We start from the raw sequence: 22,084 nt of genomic DNA on the forward strand, positions 1-22,084 counted from the left end.
TTTGAAGGCTGGTATTCATATACCCATGTATAGTAAATCAGACTTAGCTTAGTGAAAATGTTTATTGATGTGCATTTTACATTGACTTTGTTCAGACTGAAGAAAAATAACCATTAAGATAGGAATCGCTGGGAGGCTTTGCGGAGAGAGGAAGTTCCATACTTGCGGATCAAGGCCACTGCTTCATTCTTTAGGTGATCAGGAACAAGATCGGAACTCTTACTCAAATAGAGCAGAACTAAGCAGCACTCCAGAACATCTGGGTATGGATATTTCTGAAATAAAAAAAATATTTTAAAGACCATAGCATCAGAAAAAAGTTCAGTAAAAAAGTATGAGGGTGTCTTACTTTGACATGTTCTGGGATGTCAGCCAACTCTTTGTGGTGCTCAGAAACCATGGCAATCAAGCAGGGTAGAGATTCAGTGTCAGCTCTGAAAAACAGATGACAAACAATCATAACCAACTTACATCAACTACCAAGTAACAAATTATTGCAGTTATCTTGATAGTCTAAACAGCTAACTCTAATGTCCAAAGACACAATGAGAAAAAATATGCTGTACCCTTGTCCTGCATCAGTGGACTCTTGGCTGTCTGTTGGAGTGGAGCCCTGGGCCGAGGTGGGGTTTTCAGTCTGTCCCTCCCCATAGCTGGCTTTAGTCTCCTGGGTTTGGCTGTGCTGGTGCACCATGGAGGCCAGTCTCTGCTGGATCTTTGCTATAGCCCTCTGTGTGGCCTGGCAGGTTGCGTGGGGCTCAGACAGCAGCACCTGGCAAGCGTTCACACACACTCCCATCTTCACGTCTCCATTCTGAGCGTTCACACACCATCCCATCCCATCTCCATTTGGAGTGTCAGTAACGTGGCCATCTAATCCATTGATGTGGTTCTCGCTGGCTGAGTGCAGTCCATTAGTCATGTCTCTCTGAGCTCCTGCTGTGTTAGTGCTGAGGCTCCACCACATGTGGTAGAGGTCCTGGTAACACACAAACGCCTCCAGGCTCCGAGCTGCAGCCAAGGCCTTCTCATCCGAGGGGTCCACCATCTTTTTGTGTTCTGAGATGGAGTCGATACCTGGCAGAGAAAGAGTAGAATTAATGAGAATTTCACATTGGTTTAAAGGATGCATTTCATACATTTGAAAGACGAGGACCATACAGCTTTAGTGTCCACACTTCCAGTGATATTGAGTACTGTAGGCACAGATTGCCCTGTTGTCACCAGGCAGTGCAACTGCAGTTAAAGGGTTGGGCCTTTTTTCCTGGAATGGACTAATTCACACAGATTAAAAGTATAACAGTACATGTTATCAAACGTGAGGCCTCTTGTGAATGTTATTGATAATCAACTAGGCTTATCATTGTTTAGCTGTTTTACCATTCTTGTTATCAACACAATTTTGCTGAGATGGGCTAGTACTTTCCAGTAAATCCTTATAGCTTTCTTTTCAGTTCTCTCTCAGACATGGGAAATAAGAGCATATGGTTAAGACATGAGTATAAATAAAAGTATTGCCAAGACTTGAACACAAACAGAACCTCCTATAGTCAGAGCCTCAGACATTTATCTGTGTTCTCCTGTTGATGATCCCCCTCTACTGTTTTCAATATATAACACGTAGACAGACTTACAACTCATTTCACTTCACTGCCTCAACTTGCATAAGCAGTACAGGAGGACAGGCCTGCAGTGGCCAGAACTGGCTTTGAAACACAAGCCATTGCCAGAAGCTGCAAAGAAATAAGGGACCGATATGACCAACATGAAGATGTGCTGTATTACCTGAACTCAGCAAGTGGGATCATATACCAGACCTTCAGTGATATGACCACCACTGGCAGCTGGACACTTGTGGCAAGCATGCACGAGAACAACATTTACGGGAAGTGCGAGGTAGGCAACCGCTGGTCCAGCCAGCAGGGTAGGCAACCGCTGGTCCAGCCAGCAGGGTAGGCAACCTTAGGGTTTGGCCGTCATTGTAAATAAGAATGTTAACGGACTTTCTTAGTTAAATAAAATAAAAACAAACCACCCAGACGGAGAGGGGAACTGGGCCACTTTTGGGACACCAGAGGGCGCAAGCGCCAACAACTTCCAAGAGCCCTGGGTATTATGACACCATGGCTGAGGACATGTCAGTGAAGCAGGTCCCTAACAACTCCTATGGAACACTGGAACCTGGCCTCCATCCTGCTCTACCACACAGAGACACTTCCTCACCCTTCAAAAGGGAAACCAACTCTTCAAGTGTTACCCGGTGATATACAATGTAGCGTCTTGCAACAGAGGACCAGTCATTCTTATTTACAACCACAGACACACCAGACTTTTATGGACCCAAGCCAAGAAATTAGTTTAAACCTGGCGTCATCACATTCAGAGCGATCAATAATGAACGAGCAGCCATGGCCATCTGCTCTGGGATTAAACCAACTGGCTGCAACTCTGAACACTACGGTATTGGAGGAGGTGGACACTTCCCTGGGGCCACTCCTATACTAGGATGTCTATTGACTGGGATGTCCATGGACACGGCACAGGCTGGAGTGCATCTAAGGAGATCTCTGAAGCTGCCATGCCTCTTCCACCATTAAAATCCATATTAAACATGTTATCAATGCATTATATTACAGCAAAACAATGTTTAACTTACTAACCATTCTGTGCCACCAACTGTATAAGATTGGTTTATGGATTTTGTATAAGACTGAAGAGAATGGCTGTTGTATGAAAAAAAAACAACCCTGTTAACATTATATGTATTGGACATTGCTCTATGGTAGCATTTCTAAATTGAAGGTACTGTACAAATACAGTATATGTGCAAAAAATATTGTATACATTTATATTCTTATGCGTCAGTGTGTAATCCTTGCCATGGATAATAAAGATGGGTAAACTAAGATGTTGAGTCACCTTGAGGAAACAGCAGCCGACAGGTCTCTGACATCAGCAAGAAGTGACCCGCCTCATTCCCTCTGGCCACGCCCTGCAACAGCTTCTCTAGGGCCGCCCCCCAGTCACCTAGCAACCAGCTCACTGCACCCAGGGTCAGGTCAAGGGACAGCTGGATCAGAAGCTGGAGGGGGACAAGAGCATTTACAGTGGGTTCAGATGAAAACACAGGCAGAGGCACCACTGTCTACAGAGTAGATCTTCTCCTAAATGTCTACAAACTTACATTTTCATATTAAGATCAGTCAATATCTCTCCATCCCATCAGCAGAATAATTTCACCCCAGCCCAGCCTCTGTCCACTGATGACCTACCTGTTTCATAGGAACTTTAGGTGTTGTCTGAGGATTCTCTATAGCCTTCAGTTGTTGGTGAAGAGCTTTGAGTATCTCTGGGTTGCTGGGGGAGACAGCAAACCCTCTCTCCCACACAGCCTTCAGGGTAGCAAGGAAGCCATCTTGATTCTTACAGGGAGCAGACCAGGGATGGATGGAGGAACAGGTCCAAGTCACTATGTCGGTCCCTGTTAGACTCACAGTGAGCAGCTCAATAGTGCAGTAATGTAACCGGTGGGCCTATAGCAGAGGGGGACAGTATAGATAAAGCATGAAAATCAACACGCAACTCTTATCTGACCATCATCTATAGCTAATCAATGGGACTATATAGAGCATCTTCATCTATAAGCAGCGGCCAGTTCAGGGCAATTTACCAATAGGCTCTCATGTGTGCTGAGGAGTTGCTGTGCTCCCAGCCAATCCTGAGAGGACGCCAGGTCTTTGGCACATCTCAGGGAGAGTGAATAGGACAGGTCGCTTTCGCCAGCGATCCTCGCCAGACTGGCGGCCGTCTTCAGTGAGACAGGGTCGTTTTTCTTGGCGATGACTTTTGCTGCGTCGAAGCTGGAGTCCACGGCGAGATAACTGAGTGATAAATACACATCGAGTTCCTTTAGCATCAAGTCGGCTATTTCGAGGAACCAGATTTTACTCTACCTGCATTGCACAGTGCACTTTTACACCAAGACGCAGTTTTATTAATGAAAATAGGTAAAGGTTAGTTTTAATTACCATTTAGCAGCAGTAGACAAGTGGCCGTCTTTCTCCAGCACGGCTGCCCAGGTGGTGTAGAGCTTCTTGAGCACAGGGTCATCTGGCTGCAGCCTAGCCTTGGCCAGGGCTATGGCCTCCCTGAGAAAGCACAAACATTTCACTCACAGCTTAGAGATTACAATGATCACTCCCATTGATAGGTCAGTCACAGGTAGCACAATCTAAAATCCTACCACTTAGAAGTTACTCTAATGGATCCTCCTACAACACTAACTTTGTTATTCTTTATTTCATCATTTATGTGTAAAATAAACAGACAAACGTGTGTGTGTCTGCTGAATGACCTGTAGAGCTGGTGGGACTTGAGGAGGTCGATGGCCTCGTAGACCTTGTTGATGGAGAGAAGATGGGAGGCAGCCTTGAGGAACTGCTCCTGAAGACACAGCTGCTTCACATAGACCTCCACGGTCTTCAGCCACACCTGGTAACCAGCTGAGAGGGTTTCACAAGTGTTATTACACACCTGCATGCATTTTACATACAGCACTTCACCATGTCAAAGAGCAAGAGAACAAAAAAATTATACTAATCAAAAACTAACTAAATTGACTAGTTGGTTGTTGAATCTGAAGAACTTAATATTCAAAATATGCATTCTAAAATGGAATAAATAAAGAAATAAAACATTTTACAATTAAAATTAGTGCCCTTTACCCATAGGTGCAACTGAGAGCAGGTGATCACTCAGCTCTCCTTTCTCAGTGGCCACCTGCAGAGCTCCAGCGATGTCACCTTTCCATAGTCTCAGGTACACCGCAGACTCATAGTGACCTGCCTCCACATGGCCTTCCTCTACAGGATTCAAAGGCACACCACAACATAAGAAGAATGGAAGTGATTTGTCAGTCACCTTTTATCCGCGCACACACACACACGCACAGTGCAGTCGGAAAGTATTCAGTCCCTTTCACTTTATCAACATTTTGTTACGTTACAGCTGTATTCTAAAATGGATTAAAGAAATGTACATCTACACACAACACACCCCACAATGACAAAGCGGAAACAGGTTTAGAAATTTAACAACGTTTATTACAAAAAAAAAACAGAAATAACTTATTTACATAAATATTCAGACCCTTTACTCAGTACTTTGTTGAAGCACCTTTGGCAGCGATCACAGCCTTCAGTGTTCTTGGGTATGACGCTACAAGCTTCGTACACCTGTATTTGGGGATCCCATTTTTCTCTGCAGATCCTGAGTAGCGTCGCTGCACAGCTATTTCCAGGTCTCTCCAGAGATGCTCAATTGGGTTCAAGTCTTGGCTCTGGCTGGGCCACTGAAGGACATTTAGAGACTTGTCCCAAAGCAACTCGTGCATTGTCTTGGCTGTGTTTATTTATTTATTTTATTTAACCAGGTAGGCTAGTTGAGAACAAGTTCTCATTTACAACTACGACACATACAACAACACAGAGCTACACATGGAATAAACAAACATACAGTCAATTATACAGTAGAAAAAGTATATCTACAGTGTGTGCAAATGAGGTAAGATAAGGGAGTTAAGGCAATAAATAGGCCATGTTGGCGAAGTAATTACAATATACAAATTAAACACCGGAGGGATAGATGTGCAAGTAGAGATACTGGGGTGCAAAGGTGCAAGATATATAAATAACAGTATTGAGGTGAGGTAGTTGGATGGGATATTTACAGATGGGCTATGTATAGGTGCAGTGACCTGTGAGCTGCTCTGACAGCTGGTGCTTAAAGCTAGTGAGGGAGATATGAGTCTCCCGCTTCAGTGATTTTTGCAGTTCGTTCCAGTCATTGACAGCAAAGAACTGAAAGGAAAGGCAGCCAAATGAGGAATTGGCTTTGGGGGTGACCAGTGAGATATACCTACTGGAGCGCGTGCTAAGAGTGGGTGCTGCTATGGTGACCAGTGAAATGAGATAGGGCGGGGATTTACCTAGCAAAGACTTGTAGATGACATGGAGCAAATGGGTTTGGCGACGAGTTTGAAGCGAGGGCCAGCCAAGGAGTGTACAGGTTGCAGTGGTGGGTAGTATATGTGACTTTGGTGACTAAACGGATGGCACTGTGATAGACTGCATCCAATTTGTTGAGTAGACTGTTGGAGGCTATTTTGTAAATTACGTCACCGAAGTCGGGTATCGGTAGGGTGGTCCGTTTTATGAGGGTATGTTTGGCAGCATGAGTGAAGGATGCTTTGTTGCGAAATAGGAAGCCAATTCTAGATTTAACTTTGAATTGGGGATGCTTAATGTGAGTCTGGAATGAGAGTTTACAGTCTAGCCAAACACCTACGTATTTGTAGTTGTCAGAACCGTCCAGAGTAGTGATGCTGGACAGACGGGCAGGTGCAGGCAGTGAATGGTTGAGGAGCATGCACTTAGTTTCACTTGCGTTTAAGAGCAGTTGGAGGCCACGGAAGGAGAGTTGTACGGATTGAAGCTCGTCTGGAGGTTAGTTAACACAGTGTACAAAGAAGGGCCAGAAGCATACAGAATGTTGTCGTCTGCGTAGAGGTGAATCAGAGAATCACCAGCAGCAAGAGCGACATCATTGATGTATACAGAGAAGAGAGTCGGCACGAGAATTGAACCCTCCCCCATAGAGACAACAGGCCCTCCGATTTGACACACTGAACTCTGAGATGTAGTTAGTGAACCAGGCGAGGTAGTAATTTGAGAAACCAAGGCTGTTGAGTCTGCCAATAAGAATGTGGTGATTGACAGAGTCGAAAGCCTTGACTAGGTCGATGAATACGGCTGCACAGTAATGTCTCTTATCGATGGCGGTTATGATATCGTTTAGGACCTTGAGCGTGGCTGAGGTGCACCCATGACCAGCTCTGAAAACAGATTGCATAGAGGAGAAGGTACGGTGGGATTCGAAATGGTCGGTGATCTGTTTGTTAACTTTCGTAAACCTTAGAAAGGCAGGGTAGGATAGATATAGGTCTGTAGCAGTTTGGGTCTAGTGTTACCCCTTTTGAAGAGGGGGATGACTGTGGCAGCTTTCCAATCTTTGGGAATCTCAGACAATACGAAAGACAGGTTGAACAGGCTAGTAAATAGGGGTTGCAACAATTTTGCCAGATCATTTTAGAAAGAGAGGGTCCAGATTGTCTAGCCTGGCTGATTTGTAGGGGTCCAGATTTTGCAGCTCTTTCAGAACATCAGCTATCTGGACTTGGATGAAGGAGAAATGGGGAGGCTTGGGCGAGTTGCTGTGGGGGGTTGCAGGGAAGTTGACTGGGGTAGGTGTAGCCAGGTGTAAAGCATGGCCAGCCGTAGAAAAATGCTTATTGAAATGTTCAACTATAGTGGATTTATTGGTGGTGACAATGTTTCCTCGCCTCAGTGTGCTTAGGGTCGTTGTCCTGTTGGAAGATGAATCTTCACCCAAGTCTGACGTCCTGAGTGCTCTGGAGCAGGTTTTCATCAAGGATCTCTCTGTACTTTACTCTGTTCATCTTTGCCTCGGTCCTGACTAGTATCCTTGTCCCTGAGGCTGAAACACATCCACATAGCATGATGATTCCATCACCATGCTTCATCGCGGGGATGGTGCCGGGTTTCCTCCAGATATGACGCTTGGCATTCAGGTCAAAGAGTTCAATGTTGGTTTCAACAGACCAGATCATTTTGTTTCTCATGGTCTGAGTTTCTTCAGGTGCCTTTTTGGCAAACTCCAAGCAGGCTGTCATGTGCCTTTTACTGAGGAGTGCCTTCCGTCTGGGCACTCTACCATAAAGGACTGATTGGTGAAGTGCTGCAGAGATGGGTGTCCTTTTGGAATGTTCCCCCTCCTCCACAGAGGAACTCTGGAGCTCTATCAGAGTGACGATCGGGTTCTTGGTCATCTCCCTGACCAAGGGCCTTCTCCCCTGATTGCTCAGTTTGAACAGACAGTCAGCTCCAGGAAGAGTCATGGTGTTTCCAAACTTCTTCCATTTAAAAATGATTGAGGGCACTGTGTCCTTGGGGACCTTCAACGCTGCAGATATTATTTGGTACCCTACCCCAGGTCTGTGCCTCGACACAATCCTATCTTGGTGCTCTACTGACAATTCCTTCGACCTGATGGCTTGGTTTTTACTCTGACATGTACGGTCAACTGTGGGACGTTATACAGACAGGTGTAACTTAACAAAATGTCGAAGGGAAGGGGTCTGAATATTTTCCAAATGCACTGTATATACAGTAAGGTTTATAGACACCCTTTCAAAGGAGGGGAATTGGCCATTTCATCCACACCAGTTGTCCACATACTTTATGGTCATGTAGTGTGTGTGAAATATATATATATATATATATATATATATACACACACACACACACACACACACACACACACACAGTACCAGTCATAAGTTTGGACACCTACTCATTCAAGGGTTCTTTATTTTTACTATTTTCTACATTGTAGAATAATAGTGAACACATCGAAACTATCAAATAACACATATGGAATCAAGTAGTAACCCCCCCCCCAAAAAGTGTTAAATCTAAATATATTTTTCATTTGAGATTCTTCAAAGAAGCCACCCTTTGCCTTGACAGCTTTGGACACTTGGCATTCTCTTAACCAAATTCAGGAGGTAGCCACCTGGAATGCATTTCAATTAACAGGTGTGCCTTGTTAAAAGTTAATTTGTGAAATGTATGTCTTCCTTAATGCGTTTGAGCCAATCAGTTGTGTTGTGACAAGGTAGGGATGGTATACAGAACATAGCCATATTTAGTAAAAGACCAAGTCCACAGTATGGCAATAACAGCTCAAATAAGCAAAGAGAAATGACAGTCCATCATTACTTCAAGACATGAAGGTCAGTCACTGCGGAACACTTCAAGAATTTTGTACGTTTCAAGTGCAGTCGCAAAAACCATCAAGCGCTATGATAAAACTGTCTCTCATGAGGACTGCCACAGGAAAGGAAGACTCAAGAGTTACCACTGCTGCAGACATTATCAGCCTAAGAAATTGCAGCCCAAATAAATTCTTCACAGAGTTCAAGTAACCTTCACATCAACTGTTCAGAGGAAACTGCGTGAATCAGGCCTTCATGATCGATCACTGCAAAGAAACCACTACTAAAGGACACCAATAAGAAGAAGAGACTTGCTTGGGCCAAGAAACACGAGAAATGGAAATTAGACCGGTGGAAATCTGTCCTTTGGTCTGATGAGTCTTTGTGAGACGCAGAGTAGGTGAACGAATGATATCCGCATGTGTGGTTCCAAACGTTAAGCATGGAAGTGGAGGTGTGATGGTGTGCTTTGCTTTTGGGATCTATTTATTTCCAATTCAAGGCACACAACCAGCATGGCTACCACAGCATTCTGCAGCGATATGCCATCGCATCTGGTTTGCGATTAGTGGAACTATCACTTGTTTTTCAACAGGACAAAGATCCAACACTCCCCCAGGCTGTGTAAGGGCTATTTGACCAATAAGGAGAGTTATGGAGTGCTGCATCAGATGACCTGGCCTCCAGTCACCCACCTCAACCCAATTGAGATGGTTTGGGATGAGTTGGAACGCAGAGGGTTACTTCATGTTATTTAAAAGTTTTGATGTCTTCATTCTTATTCATTCTTATTGTACAATGTAGAATATAGTAAAAATACAGAAAAACCCTGGAATGAGTAAGTGTCCAAACTTTTCACTGGTACTGTATATACAAACATACATGTATAGACACATAGAGAAAGCATTATAACACATGTATATGTATTATGAAAGTGTTATAATAAGTGCTATTAAAGTGTTAAAAAAGTATGTAATCGTTATGAACGTGTAATAACAATCATATAATACAACATAAGATGGTGTACTCACCCTCCTCTTGGAACATCCTATAGAGGGCATCTCTGTCTGCGAACAGACCCAGTTGGATGTGATCTCCCAGGCCTGGGACACAGTGGGCTGGAGAGGCTGAGGACAGACAGGGATGGACAAAGACAGGGTCAGAGTCAAACGCTGCTCTATGGAGGACAGGAAAAAAATGACCACTTATCTTTCTGGACCATGTCTCATGAATCTTATGATGCAGACTTAAATAAAGACAAATCCTGGTGCTTTTTTTTTATCCCGGCGCCTACACATGAAAATGTAGTCAGGAAACAATAGTTGAGTACATGTTCATTGTTTTGGTCAGGGTTCCCCAACTGGGGTTTATTTGGCCCCCTAAGTTCTGAGCAAAAAAACATCATGAAATCAGCGCCAAGTGATTTTAATTTAAGAAATCTGTTCATATTTCCTGATGTTCCTATATATATATATATATATATATATTCCTATATATATATATATATATTCCTATATTCCTATATATTCCTATATTCCTACGCATAATAGAGAGACACGTGATCGTATACAAATGTAAGTGAGGTTTGAAATTATTACCTTTTAGTCAAAAATAACTGTTTGGGCTTCTTTGCAGTCAATTTGCAGTCTACCACCTATTTGTAATTATGTTCTGGCCCCCCGACCCCCAAATAAATCGTCCCACAGTTGAATCTAGCTGATGATCCCTGATATAGGTCCTCAAAAGGTGTAGCTACTGGGCTACATGTCTAATCTTGTAGTATAATCCAGATAAGGTTGGATTGAGTCTCACCCTCAGAGTGCCTGACTGTTGCCAGGTTGAGACAGTCCTGCTGGAGGTCTTCTCTGGGGCGGTGGTCCATGGAGGTACTGAGGGGCAGCATGGAGCGAGGTTTCCTCTTCTTCAGAGTCACCTCTGGAGGAAGGACAGACCGCAAGAGGGTTTGGAGTGGATGGAGACGGATACTTACACTTGTCATTTAATAAAGGGCCCTATGTTTTTCTTGGTTAGTTCACGTGGTTAGGAAAAAAACTCTGTGCCCCATGAACAATTTTCTTTGTGTATTTTGATAGGATTCCATACAGTACCTGTTTTCTCCACTTTTTTTATTTCTTTCTTTACAGTGAGTAAGGATTTCCCTCCATTTTGCACTTTCTCCATCACAGGTCTGTCCATCTGATTACTGGATGAAGAGACTAAAATAAAAAGAGTAGTATGTGTGAGCTGTATGACATTGTCATTATTTAAGGATTGCATATGGCAGATGCAATTGAAGGAGATGACTGGATTGAGACAGACAATGTAATAGTAGATTGGACATGACTGCAGTGCTACCTGTCACTGAGGAGATGCTAGTAGTCTCGCTTCCCTCATCCTCCTCCTCCTCATTGTCAGATGGTCTTTCTCCTGGTGCCGGGGACACCCCTCCAATTAGAGACAAGCTCTCCTCCGCCTTTGCTCCTCCTTTCCCAGTTGCCTTCTTCTTCTTCTTGGCCTTTAACTTGGCCTTAACTTGGTCAAATGTCTTTTTCGCTAAGAAGAGAAATACATTTTTACCTTTGTATTATCATTAGAACAATATACAATTCATTGCACTCTATATGTTATGGATCTTTACAATCAAATATATGAAAATGATCAAATGTTGACCATTTACACAACCAGCAACATTCTAAAAAGCAACGTTGTGAATAAAACTAGAAATAAAAAAAATGTTTTGTTACTTTTAGGGGGCTTGGTGAATTCCTGCTTGGACACAGCCCACTCCTGCACAGTGAAGTCATCTGCTCCCGTCCAGACCAGGTCCGGGTCCACAGGAGACCACTGGACACACAGCAGCCGGCCCCTGTGACCCCTGTAGTTGCACAGCCCCTCCTCCTTCTGCACGTCCCACACCTGGGGACCATATAGATTTAATTTGCTATAAATGGCACAGGTACAGCCAACTAGCACTAGCAAACGCTACCTAGCAACAACAAAAAAGAAACGATACTTGGAGTCCATGTATCGATATAATAAAATTGATCAAAATAATATTGCGACATGCAACTATATCAATTTCCCCCCCATCACTATATAGAACCACATGGAAGAAAACAGTAGGCACTAGTAAAATGTGTAAAGGCTGGGTCCGTGTAGCTGTTGTTAGGTAAATAACACATTGGGACGGACCTGTGCTGTACCGTCGTAACAGACAGTGACCAGTCTACCGTCGTGGTGGGGGCTCCAGGCCAGGCCAGTGATCTTGGCTGTGTGACCCGCCAGGCTCCGATACGCCTCGGTCATCACAACGGGAATCTCTGGAGGAGTCTCTGAACAAAGACAAAGAAAAACAGTGACCACTTCAAAATACTGTGAAATTAACCAGAAATGGCTAACTCCTGCATAGCAAAAACATCTTCCAAGGCCATTAGTTATCATAACTACCGTTCACAATGGAGACCTCCGCTGGCCTACTGCTGTCTCTACATCCCATATTAACCTCACTGCATCATACCTTGAGATATGCACACTTGTCTTTCACACAGATCAGACAACATATCAATAGAATATTCAAGTTAAACACTCAGATCTCAAAATAAGATTCAGCTCTTAGAATACACCCCTGGGGAACTCTTTTCACCTATGACAGTGCGGAGGTCGTGGACATAGACCAAGGCGTTGCTGGACCCAGAGGCCAGGAGGTACTGCAGCTCGGGCAGGGAACTGTGTTCATGGTGCCAGCGCAGCACGTTGATGATCTTATGGTGCTGCTGGATGGTACACAGCAGCTTGAGAGTCGGAGCCTGGTATACCTCTACAGACCTGAAAGAGACAAAGCCAGGAAATATAGTTAGCCCCATATCATTTCAAGCACTTTGTGACCTACTGTAAATGGATACATAAATAAAATCTACCACATTATAGTAAATGCATCATTACAGCTGTAGTCTTATTTTAGATAGGCACTCAATCATTCTAGACGACAGTTGGTTCCAGGCAATTCTCCAGGCCTATATACACAGTTTAAGGGAATGAGAGGACTCACCCGTCCTCATTGCCAATGGCCACAACTTTACCATCTGGTTTCCAGCTGAGATCTGTGTGGGGTGACAGCTTGTGCTGCAGAAAATAGAACATGACCTTCAAAACCTATTCAAATTACCAACATTATATTCAATTGCACATCGCCACATGTAGTGATTGGGTAAAATACGTAAGGAACTAAGTAGAGGATTTTGCTGAAAAGGAAATGCATAAATGTAGATAGCCTTTCCATCTCACCTTGATGCTGTTGGTGTCCTTGATGACCCTGTCAATGTCTGTGGCCTCTCCCGCCAGTTTCCAGGGGTCATGCTGTAGGATGATGCCCTCTCCAGCACAGCTATACAGGCTGTAGGACAGACGGTCTCCTGTTCCACCTGGATGACACGCTGACTGTTATACACTGTTCCAGCACCCCCTTGTCTTGCTTATTCACACACAATCATACTCATCCAGCGTATTTTATGGTATATTATCTGATAGTTGCAGAGGCTGACAACACTAATCAGTTATTGATAACCCTCAAGACGTCACATCTCAATCTCAATGTCCACATGACATTCTGGAGCCTTTCCAGCAGAAAGTGTCTAAACAAATTAACAGGTGTTTGTTGGTTTAGAAACCATCAGCAGATCTTTCTCACAGGAGCAATTATGTTTACTGCTTCAAAAGACTGAATGACTGATACGGTAATCAAAATGTCATCTGCCGGCAGCTGGTAAAATGTACTTTCCACCATCTTCATTTCCCAATGAATGGCTCAGGGAGAGAGATAATTGTTTTCGCAACTCATTGAATTATGGAGTATATTAAAAAAAGTGTCAAGAGATGCATGCTTTCTGCTGACTCATGGCTTTGGCACAACGTCCACTCAGAGAAGTTGCTGGGTCAGAGGGTGCTCAGCATACAGTACACACACACTTACACTTATTACGAGCTTACCAAATGACAGAGGAGGGACTGGGGGTCCCCAGGCTAATGTGTACACAGTCTTTTTGTGATAAGTGCTGGATACCTGAGGCGGCCTGGAAACAACACAATAAAGACCTTTCATTAACATCATAACAGACATGAAATGTCATTGTCTTGGTGAGAAGTGTTGATAATCACTAACAGTATGGATTAAACCGCCAACATACAGTATCTTAGATACTAGAGTTAAGAGAAAGTTGTAGATGAAGAGTTTTACTTGTTAGAGAAAGCATCGTAAATGCCAACTTTGCCGTCATCGGTTCCAAAAGCTAAGGATCCTTCCTTTGTTGGATGCCAGGACAACTGTAATGAACAAAGAATTGTCAAACACACACACGCTAGCCATATTCAGTTTTACCATAAACCATTCGTCAATAACTGATATCAATATGCCCTAAGAGTCGCTTACCGCTGTGACTTTGGACTTGATGCCCTGCCAGAAGGTCTTGGTGTCGTACTTGTTCTGGATTGAGAGGGTGCTCCACACGCGGATCATGCCGTCTCCCACCCCCAGGGCCAAGCAGCCCGTACCCACAGGAGAGAAGGCCAGGGTGTACACAAACCCCCCCAGGGTGGGAAGGGTCCAGCAGCAGTCCAACGACGACAGATCCCAGCATTTTATCTGGAATAATGATAAGAAGCAAATTTGTGAGAAATTCTGTAATCACTCTCGGCACATATGCACGCTAAGTAATGCTCATAAACCGCATGTTTGATTGACCACTTATAGGGCCCAATTTCACACCATACTCAAAGTGTCACTGTTGTCAATAGACAGTCAGTAAATTGCTTGCTCAAGCTACATCGAGAGGGTTTAACCCTCATCTCACCTCTCTGTCCATTGAGGTGCTGAGCAGGAGCTCTCTGTTATCCTGAACACACACTGAGCTCATGTTGAACACAATCCTGCTGTGGTTCTGGCCCTCTGAGGATGCTCCTAACAGGCTCCACTTCTGCTTGCCTCCCTTGGTGAGGTCCCACAAGATCAGCTCACCCCTTCACATACAGGGGAATGTTAGTACAGTCTGGGCAAAACTAATGATCAAAATAATTAAGTATTAGGCGAGTTACTGACTAAAACATATTTATCACAATTAACTGTACCATCCTCAATTATGTTTTTATAGTTCATACCCAAAGCAGCTTGACACGACTTGCGTTGGCTTCCCCTTGGGCCAGTGCACAGTGAGCCAGAGTCTCTCCTTGACCGCAGGATCCACCCCTGTCCCTCGTCTCTTCAGGAACGGTAGCTTCATGGTCATCACACCTGACAGAGAGAGACATAATCATCTTGAACTCCAAGAGATGGGACCCTCTTAAAGAGCATACTGCACAAACTCTCAATAGTAGTATGATACGCAGATAAAGCTATGGAGGATGCAGGTTGTTAACTCAGTTAGGATATCGTCTCACCTTTGCCCTTCAGTGTGCTCCAGATTCTTATGGTCTGGTCCTTGCTCCCAGATGCAAGATAACATCCCTTTTCTTTGCCCTCGGTCATCCCATTGGTTGTTTCTGAAAATATAATTTTAATTATACGTAACAAATTGAAGTGATTCACATAAAATAATAATAAAACAGTAATAACAAAGAAACAAAAAGACAAGAGAAAGGACAATGAAAAAGAAAAGCTAATTAAACTCATCCATTAAAAGAAACTGAAATCCTGATCTCCTCTGGCAGACCATTCCAAAGTCTAGGGGCCCTAAAGGGCAAAAGCTCTCTCTGTTTTCAACCTAGACTTTGGAATAGTCTGCCAGAGATGGTCAGGATTTCAGTGTCTTTTAATGTATGAGTGCCTTGTCAACAGTGCCTTGCCAGAGGATCTCCGGCTGCTTCCTGATTCGTAGGGAGATAAAAGATCCGATATAGGATGAGGCTAAACCAAGCCTTGAACGTGTAGTACAATTTTCTATTATTTTCGAAGTGACAGGTAGGTAGCCAGCTAAGAGAAGCTAAAATAGGTGTGATATGGTAATGGCTACACTTCCTAGTGCTTCTTAAAAGCCAAGCTGCATTTTGAACTTACTATAGACAGAGTGATTTCTGACTGAGTTACAGTAATATAGGTGTGAGGAAATAAAATGTATGTATAACTTTCTCCAGATCAGTGACTGAAATAAAATACTTGACTTTAACTATATTTCTTAGATGAGCAGGACTGGACAACCTTCTTCGCATGCATCTGGAGGTTTAGGTCAGGGTAAAAAAAAAAAGACACCAAGGTTTCTGGCCTTAGGCTTTACATTGGTGGACAAAGGGGTAAAACGTATCTTAAAAACATTGATGACTAAAAATAGATAGTTCTCTCATCATGCCACTTATCACTGACTGAATACATTTAGGATGGCTCGGCACAGCATCTTTCATAACACACCACCTGTGTTGTCGTCTACTCTGCTGTAAAGCACCTCCTCATTGGGTAGTGGAGCCCAGGCCAGGGCGTGGATCTCGTCGTCATGGCCACGGAGACGATGCACCACCTCACCTTTCTTACTGACGTCAATCAGCACAATCATGCCATCTTTGTACCTAAGAGAGATTAAGATACATAACTATATGTAATGTTTTCCTGGGAAGTAATTTGTCACTGGTATTTGCTGTTCGTGATGCATATCGATGGATGCTGTGAAATGTACTAGGGCTGACAACAATTATTTAACGGGTCGATAGGCTGTTGGTCAACCTAGATTTTTTTTGTTATTTTTGTTATTTTTTATTACTTCAACCTAGATTTTTGTTGTTGTTGTCGAGCAGTAGAAAATATCAATATATACTAGTTTTTAATGGCACACGAGACACCCATCTTATTGACGCCAATCTCAGTGATCTAATCCATTGCGGAGGCTGTGGGATGGGACAGTCCAAGAAGGGGAATGTGGATGCACAAGGCACATCTCTCTCGAGAATGCACTTTCCAGCCATTGTGCACATTCATTGTTTCATAACTTCATTGTGTGAACTGTTTGCGTTTGATTGTTAGTGTACATCAATTCCCCATTACATATATTGCCAGTAGTATATTTACCATTAATTCCTAATCTACAATGTTTGTTTGGTTACTGTAATGTCTGTTAATGCATTAAATATATTATTACTCCAGTATTTTACTGTTCTCATTGTCAGAGTGGACACATTGTTTGCAGAGCGCACAACCTATGCTACACAAGAAACACATTTTGGTTAATTTCATTCCATTCATGAGTTTTGTAAATTTAGTCAGTCTTTTGTTTGGAGCGCTCCTGTCAATGTTGAGTAAGGACGCGCACCTAATTACGCTTTGAAGTAGGCCTATAGGCTACCTGGCTGGTGCACAAATGTAGGAATATAAATGTGCCATTTGGGGATCTGAACATATTTCTGATTGCAAGGAGCTTCCGGCCGGAGCCAAGTTAATAGTTGATACAATATTTGAAGTTCATTGCAGACATGCCATGCCAATGTGACTTATAGGATATTTATATTCAAACTCAAGATATTTTCTACCTGCAGGCTGGAATGTTTTTATTTGTTAGCTTTATAGGCTATTTTTTTTTACATAGTTGGCAATGGCAATAGGAGTTACTTTTTGGGTTTGTATAATATTCATCGAATTTTGATTAACCACATGACAATGATGTTGAAATACCGAAGACGTTATTATAAATCCAATGAAACTGTTTCACAAAAATATGCATAAGAAAACCATAACTGGCACACAGATCGATAGAAATTGTAAGATAAATTGGCATTCCACATGAGAAAGTTTGCAGACTCCCCGTGTAGCCTATTGCCAGCAACTTCAGGAGATTAACGACAGAATTTGGGAAAGCCAGTAGGAGTGGGATGATGGTCGGGACATGTTACATTTTCTTCTTCTTCTGTTTATCTTGATCTCTAGCTCCCCTTTGAGTAATTTGTGTCTTATTTAATCAAACAGTGAGCTTAAAGCATCAGACAGCTCATTGCATATATTGTTTATTTTATTAACACACATAGGGTGTATATTTACATGGAAAGATTTTGAGCAGACGACTTTCGGTCGACCAAGATTTTTTTTAGTCGTGGACAGCCCTAAAATGTACACTTCTCAGCATAAGCAATTATTGTGCATGCATGCACCACTAGAGGTTAAATATCATACCCCACAGCAACATAGTGCCAGTTGTGAGGGGAGCAGGACAGGCAGAAGATATTCCTTGGTTCGGGGAAGAAACTTTGAGATTCACCAGTGTTGTACTGGTAGCAGACCACAATGCCCTTCTCATCCCCTGACACCACAAGGTTCTTTTCCCCAGGGGACCAGTGGAGGGCTGTAATGGTGTTCTGTACACATAATAGACTTAGATACATTTTGTCATAGAAAAAGGTTTTCAAAGTATTGTATCTTATACCCGGGAGAGAGAGACAAGATGGAATCAACACTATTAAAAAAGGTCTCAGAGTGGAACTTACCTGGTGAGTTTTATGCTCCTTTACCAGGACCTTCTCATTTGTGTCCCAGAATTTAACAGTCCCATCATCAGAAGTACTGGCACAATTATGGCTTTGGCCGGCATGCTGGCAGAATGAGAAGCCAGACACTCTCTCTCTGTGGCCAACCAGTTCACCTGAAAGCAAGACAAATTAGAATTAGCCATGTTTATTTGATACATGTCCACTGACTGACTTCTAGAACACACAATGGCTAACATAAGAATAATAGGGTACTTACCAACAACTGTAGAGGATGATGCTGTAACGTCAACCAAATAGATGGTGTTTTTAGCTCCAAACGCTAATATACCCTTGTCATTCGTGTCACTGCATCGCGAAGAGTACCAGTTTGGAGAGGCTGGAAGAAGTCTCTCGTGCATTGTGAAAGGAGTAATCGACATTCAGAATCTAAATTGATATACAGTAAATCAAAATCTATTCACATCACTGGGGAATAAAGAACGATTCAAAAGCACATGTCTTATTCAAGTGGAGCGTTCATGCTGCATCATAAACAGAACGAAAGCCGTATGATTGACCCAATTGTCGTAAAGAGTACGGAACCAGAGAAGGGTTAAACTATGTCAGTATGCTTGCCTTTTTTTCCTTCGCATTTGATGAATACATTTTGTTTTATCAGCTCATATTTGTATATTATGCATTTTAATAATTGACTGTATATGAAGATTTTAACAATGATAAAACGAAACCACAACAAGAACAGTAGAGTATGAAGATATTCGAACACAGCTCGCGTTTAGCCTACTTATACTAACTGCACTAACCATACTATTTGTGACGTATTTGAGTATGGTTATTGGTTATATCATGGATATCGTACTAAATACGCCAACATACGAAATATTCAAGCCGTGCACACTATGTACGTGCTTTTAGGGCCATAATGCTAATTCTTCAGAGAAGGGCGTGACTTCACAACGGTTTCCGATTTCAAGAAAATTGTGGAAAATATGCAGCCGAAGTCCGACGATATTGGCTACAATTTCATTGCTGACAATTATGACAAATGTTAAGAAAGGTTGAGCAATGTAATAAAGCATTGACTTTTCAAATATATTACGTTGGCTGACGTGTTAGCTACGCTATCCTTACGAACCGCAGCATATCATTAAAGCAGTACTATTGTTGTCTCTACCTTCTTGTCCATTGTGCTGTTGTCTGTGCCCAACAATGTTTGTACCCTGTTTTGTGTTGCTACCGTGTTATGTTGTCGTTTTAGGTCCCTCTTGTTGTGACGTTTGTATTGTCCTATATTTTAATTTTAAAAAAAAATTGTCTTTTGGTAGGCCGTCATTGTAAGTAAGAATTTGTTCTCAACTGACTTGCCTAGTTAAATAAAAAGTAAAACTTGGGGCTCCCGAGTGATGTTAGCTCGTACCAATACATCGAACTTGCCAGTATATTAACTATATGTCATTCTTAGCTAAGAGTTGTAGTCTTTGTGCGTTCGCGATGGTCATTGTTAATTCGAGAGCGCAGAATAACTGATTAATTTACGAACACTCGACACCAGCTGAATATGGCCAGTTTCACCTGTTGTATTCGGCACGTGACAAATATCATTTGAAATATGGTAGAGGAAGCCCACTGGCCTAAAGTGGGAGAAGATGGAACGCGATAGATTTGGGCCGACATTCTGGAAATGTTCTCATCATTAAACATTTGATTCCAATACAGTTTGTTGTTTCCAGAGTGGACTACGTTTTGAAGACTTTACCCTTTGCAAACGTTCACCTATGAAATATGCAAATGATGCTAGAACGCACCAGTGGGATTTCGCTAGCTCTTGCTTGGCTCTGCCCACCTCCTTGCTTGTTCTGCCCACTATGACTAATTTGTTCCCATTGGAAAAGTATTTGGTTTTAGCCTATCTTCATACTGTATATCTTCATACTGTACTGTCTTTGACGAGACGTGCCCACTGATGCCAATTTAGCAATTCTGTTGCTTGATTTAGCAACTTTTCAGACTACCCTGGCAACTTCTTTTTATCCAAACAGCACCTAACAACAAATGTATCTATTTAAAAAAATGTATTTGGAACTTTTAGCAACTTTTGAAAAGTGACTGAAACGCTAAAATGCATGCATATCCCCTCTAAATGTATCTGTCATACACTCAGTCACAACACACGTGCCTGGCTGCAAAAGTGCATTATGAGTGACGTTAGCAGCAGCTCGTGCACAGGCAGCAGCAGGTCAGCAGCAATTTCAGCAAATTGCAAATCATTGTTCGCTGACTGCAGCAGCAGTAGCACTGGTTCGAGGAGCCAAACCCAATGAATATAGTTGGTCACGAATGTTTGATCTTGAACAGAACTTACAACATCAATCAACATGTCTCAATCAAAATAGTACAGCCAGAAGTACAGAAAAGAGTGGGAGTCTGTACCTGAACAAATGTCAAATCATATTTTTTGCCGAGATGGCCAGTCAATTTGAGTATTTTTTAAATATTTCTTTTATTAACAACAAATCTATACATAAAGCACATGAGGGAACACAAGCATACATAGATTACAAACAATGGACAATCGAGCTAGGGGGTACAATATCACATTACAATTACACAAGGATCTTAATAAGGGACATGCATATGTAACAGTATAACTTTCGACCGTGCCCTCGCCCATACCCGGGCGCGAACCAGGGACCCTCTACACACATCAACAACAGTCACCCTTGAACACCGCTAACTAGCTAGCCATTTCACATACGTTACACATTTACTTACAATTCAAACTGCTTTTTTGTTAGTATAGCATTTAACCGTCTTAAAATACAGTTCAATTTAATTTTGTAGGGTACGAAAATGTGGTTTTCTGTTTGTAAATTTACATTTGTGTATATGAAATTTGGCCAAAAGAATAATGAAATTAATTACACATAAATGTTTCAGCTTATTTCTATTTTATGTAAAGAATCCAAACAGTACATCTCTCCACAATAGTGTAAAATCTTCATAAATGTGTTCAGTTATAAACCTACTGATGTCTTGCCACAGTTTTCTTACATGCATACAATGCCAAAAAAGATGCAACACTGTTTCTGGGTGGTCATTACAAAAGGAGCAATTTGAGTTGATGTTTTCCTTGAACTTCTTCATATAGTGGTTGGCAGGATAATATTTATGAATAATTTTAAAGGAAACTTCCTTAATTTGGTTAACAAGTAGGTATGTGTGTGGCAACATCCAAACTTTTTTCCAACAGATATTATCAATAAATCCATTCCAATAAGGCTGACACAAGAATCATATCGCTCTGTTGTTGAATGGACCAAAAGAGAAGCAAATCTTTCCTACTGATGAGTCAACAGGGTCAATAGAAGGTTGGCTCTGGGGGTCAGGTCTTGACACGTTCCTGAATAACATAGCAACACCCGAGGGAATGGCATCTAAAACAACTGGTGTTACAGGTGTTACAGGGACCTTGTAAAGTGATAAGAATTCTTTATAACTGAGTAAAAGACCCTCTGCATTTACCAGTTGGCTCACCAATAGGATATTATTTTTATACAATAAGGTGTTTTTATACAATATTTCCCGATTATTCCATATATAATATCTGTGTGGAGAAAAATTGAGTTTATAAATTAAGGACCATGACAAGAAAACCTGCCGATGAAAAGCAGAAAGTTTCACTGGAACTTTGTCAATATTATAATTGCAAAACAACATGAAGTTAAGGTCACCAAAAGTAGAGAAGACATGATGAGGAATAAAATTCCAGATAGAAGT

General features: G+C 42.2%; 1 protein-coding gene and 1 pseudogene across 2 annotated transcripts; one reads left to right on the forward strand and one right to left on the reverse strand.

Annotated features, from left to right (window-relative positions):
• Window positions 1-48: 48 nt before the first annotated feature.
• Window positions 49-18,864, reverse strand: gemin5 (gem (nuclear organelle) associated protein 5). Of its 2 annotated transcripts, none has more exons than XM_064981767.1 (28): window positions 18,564-18,864; window positions 18,305-18,459; window positions 17,994-18,175; window positions 16,251-16,402; window positions 15,284-15,385; window positions 15,005-15,137; window positions 14,701-14,866; window positions 14,280-14,492; window positions 14,088-14,173; window positions 13,841-13,923; window positions 13,139-13,275; window positions 12,903-12,976; window positions 12,498-12,679; window positions 12,047-12,186; window positions 11,599-11,770; window positions 11,210-11,407; window positions 10,963-11,070; window positions 10,667-10,789; window positions 9,886-9,981; window positions 4,725-4,862; window positions 4,355-4,502; window positions 4,029-4,148; window positions 3,671-3,881; window positions 3,273-3,533; window positions 2,920-3,082; window positions 567-1,077; window positions 350-434; window positions 49-275 (listed from the first exon to the last, which is right to left on the reverse strand). In XM_064981767.1, the coding sequence occupies exons 1-28, from the start codon at window positions 18,724-18,726 to the stop codon at window positions 114-116; spliced, it is 4,464 nt and encodes a 1,487-aa protein (XP_064837839.1). In that variant the 5' UTR covers window positions 18,727-18,864; the 3' UTR covers window positions 49-113. The 2 variants fall into 2 exon arrangements, with proteins under 2 accessions (XP_064837839.1, XP_064837838.1); XM_064981766.1 differs by having other exon boundaries at window positions 16,248-16,402.
• Window positions 1,864-2,659, forward strand: LOC135548989 (intelectin-like; annotated as a pseudogene).
• Window positions 18,865-22,084: the final 3,220 nt, after the last annotated feature.

The sequence above is a fragment of the Oncorhynchus masou genome, chromosome 12 (genome assembly GCF_036934945.1).
Source record: "Oncorhynchus masou masou isolate Uvic2021 chromosome 12, UVic_Omas_1.1, whole genome shotgun sequence".
NCBI classification, from domain to species: Eukaryota; Metazoa; Chordata; class Actinopteri; order Salmoniformes; family Salmonidae; genus Oncorhynchus; species Oncorhynchus masou.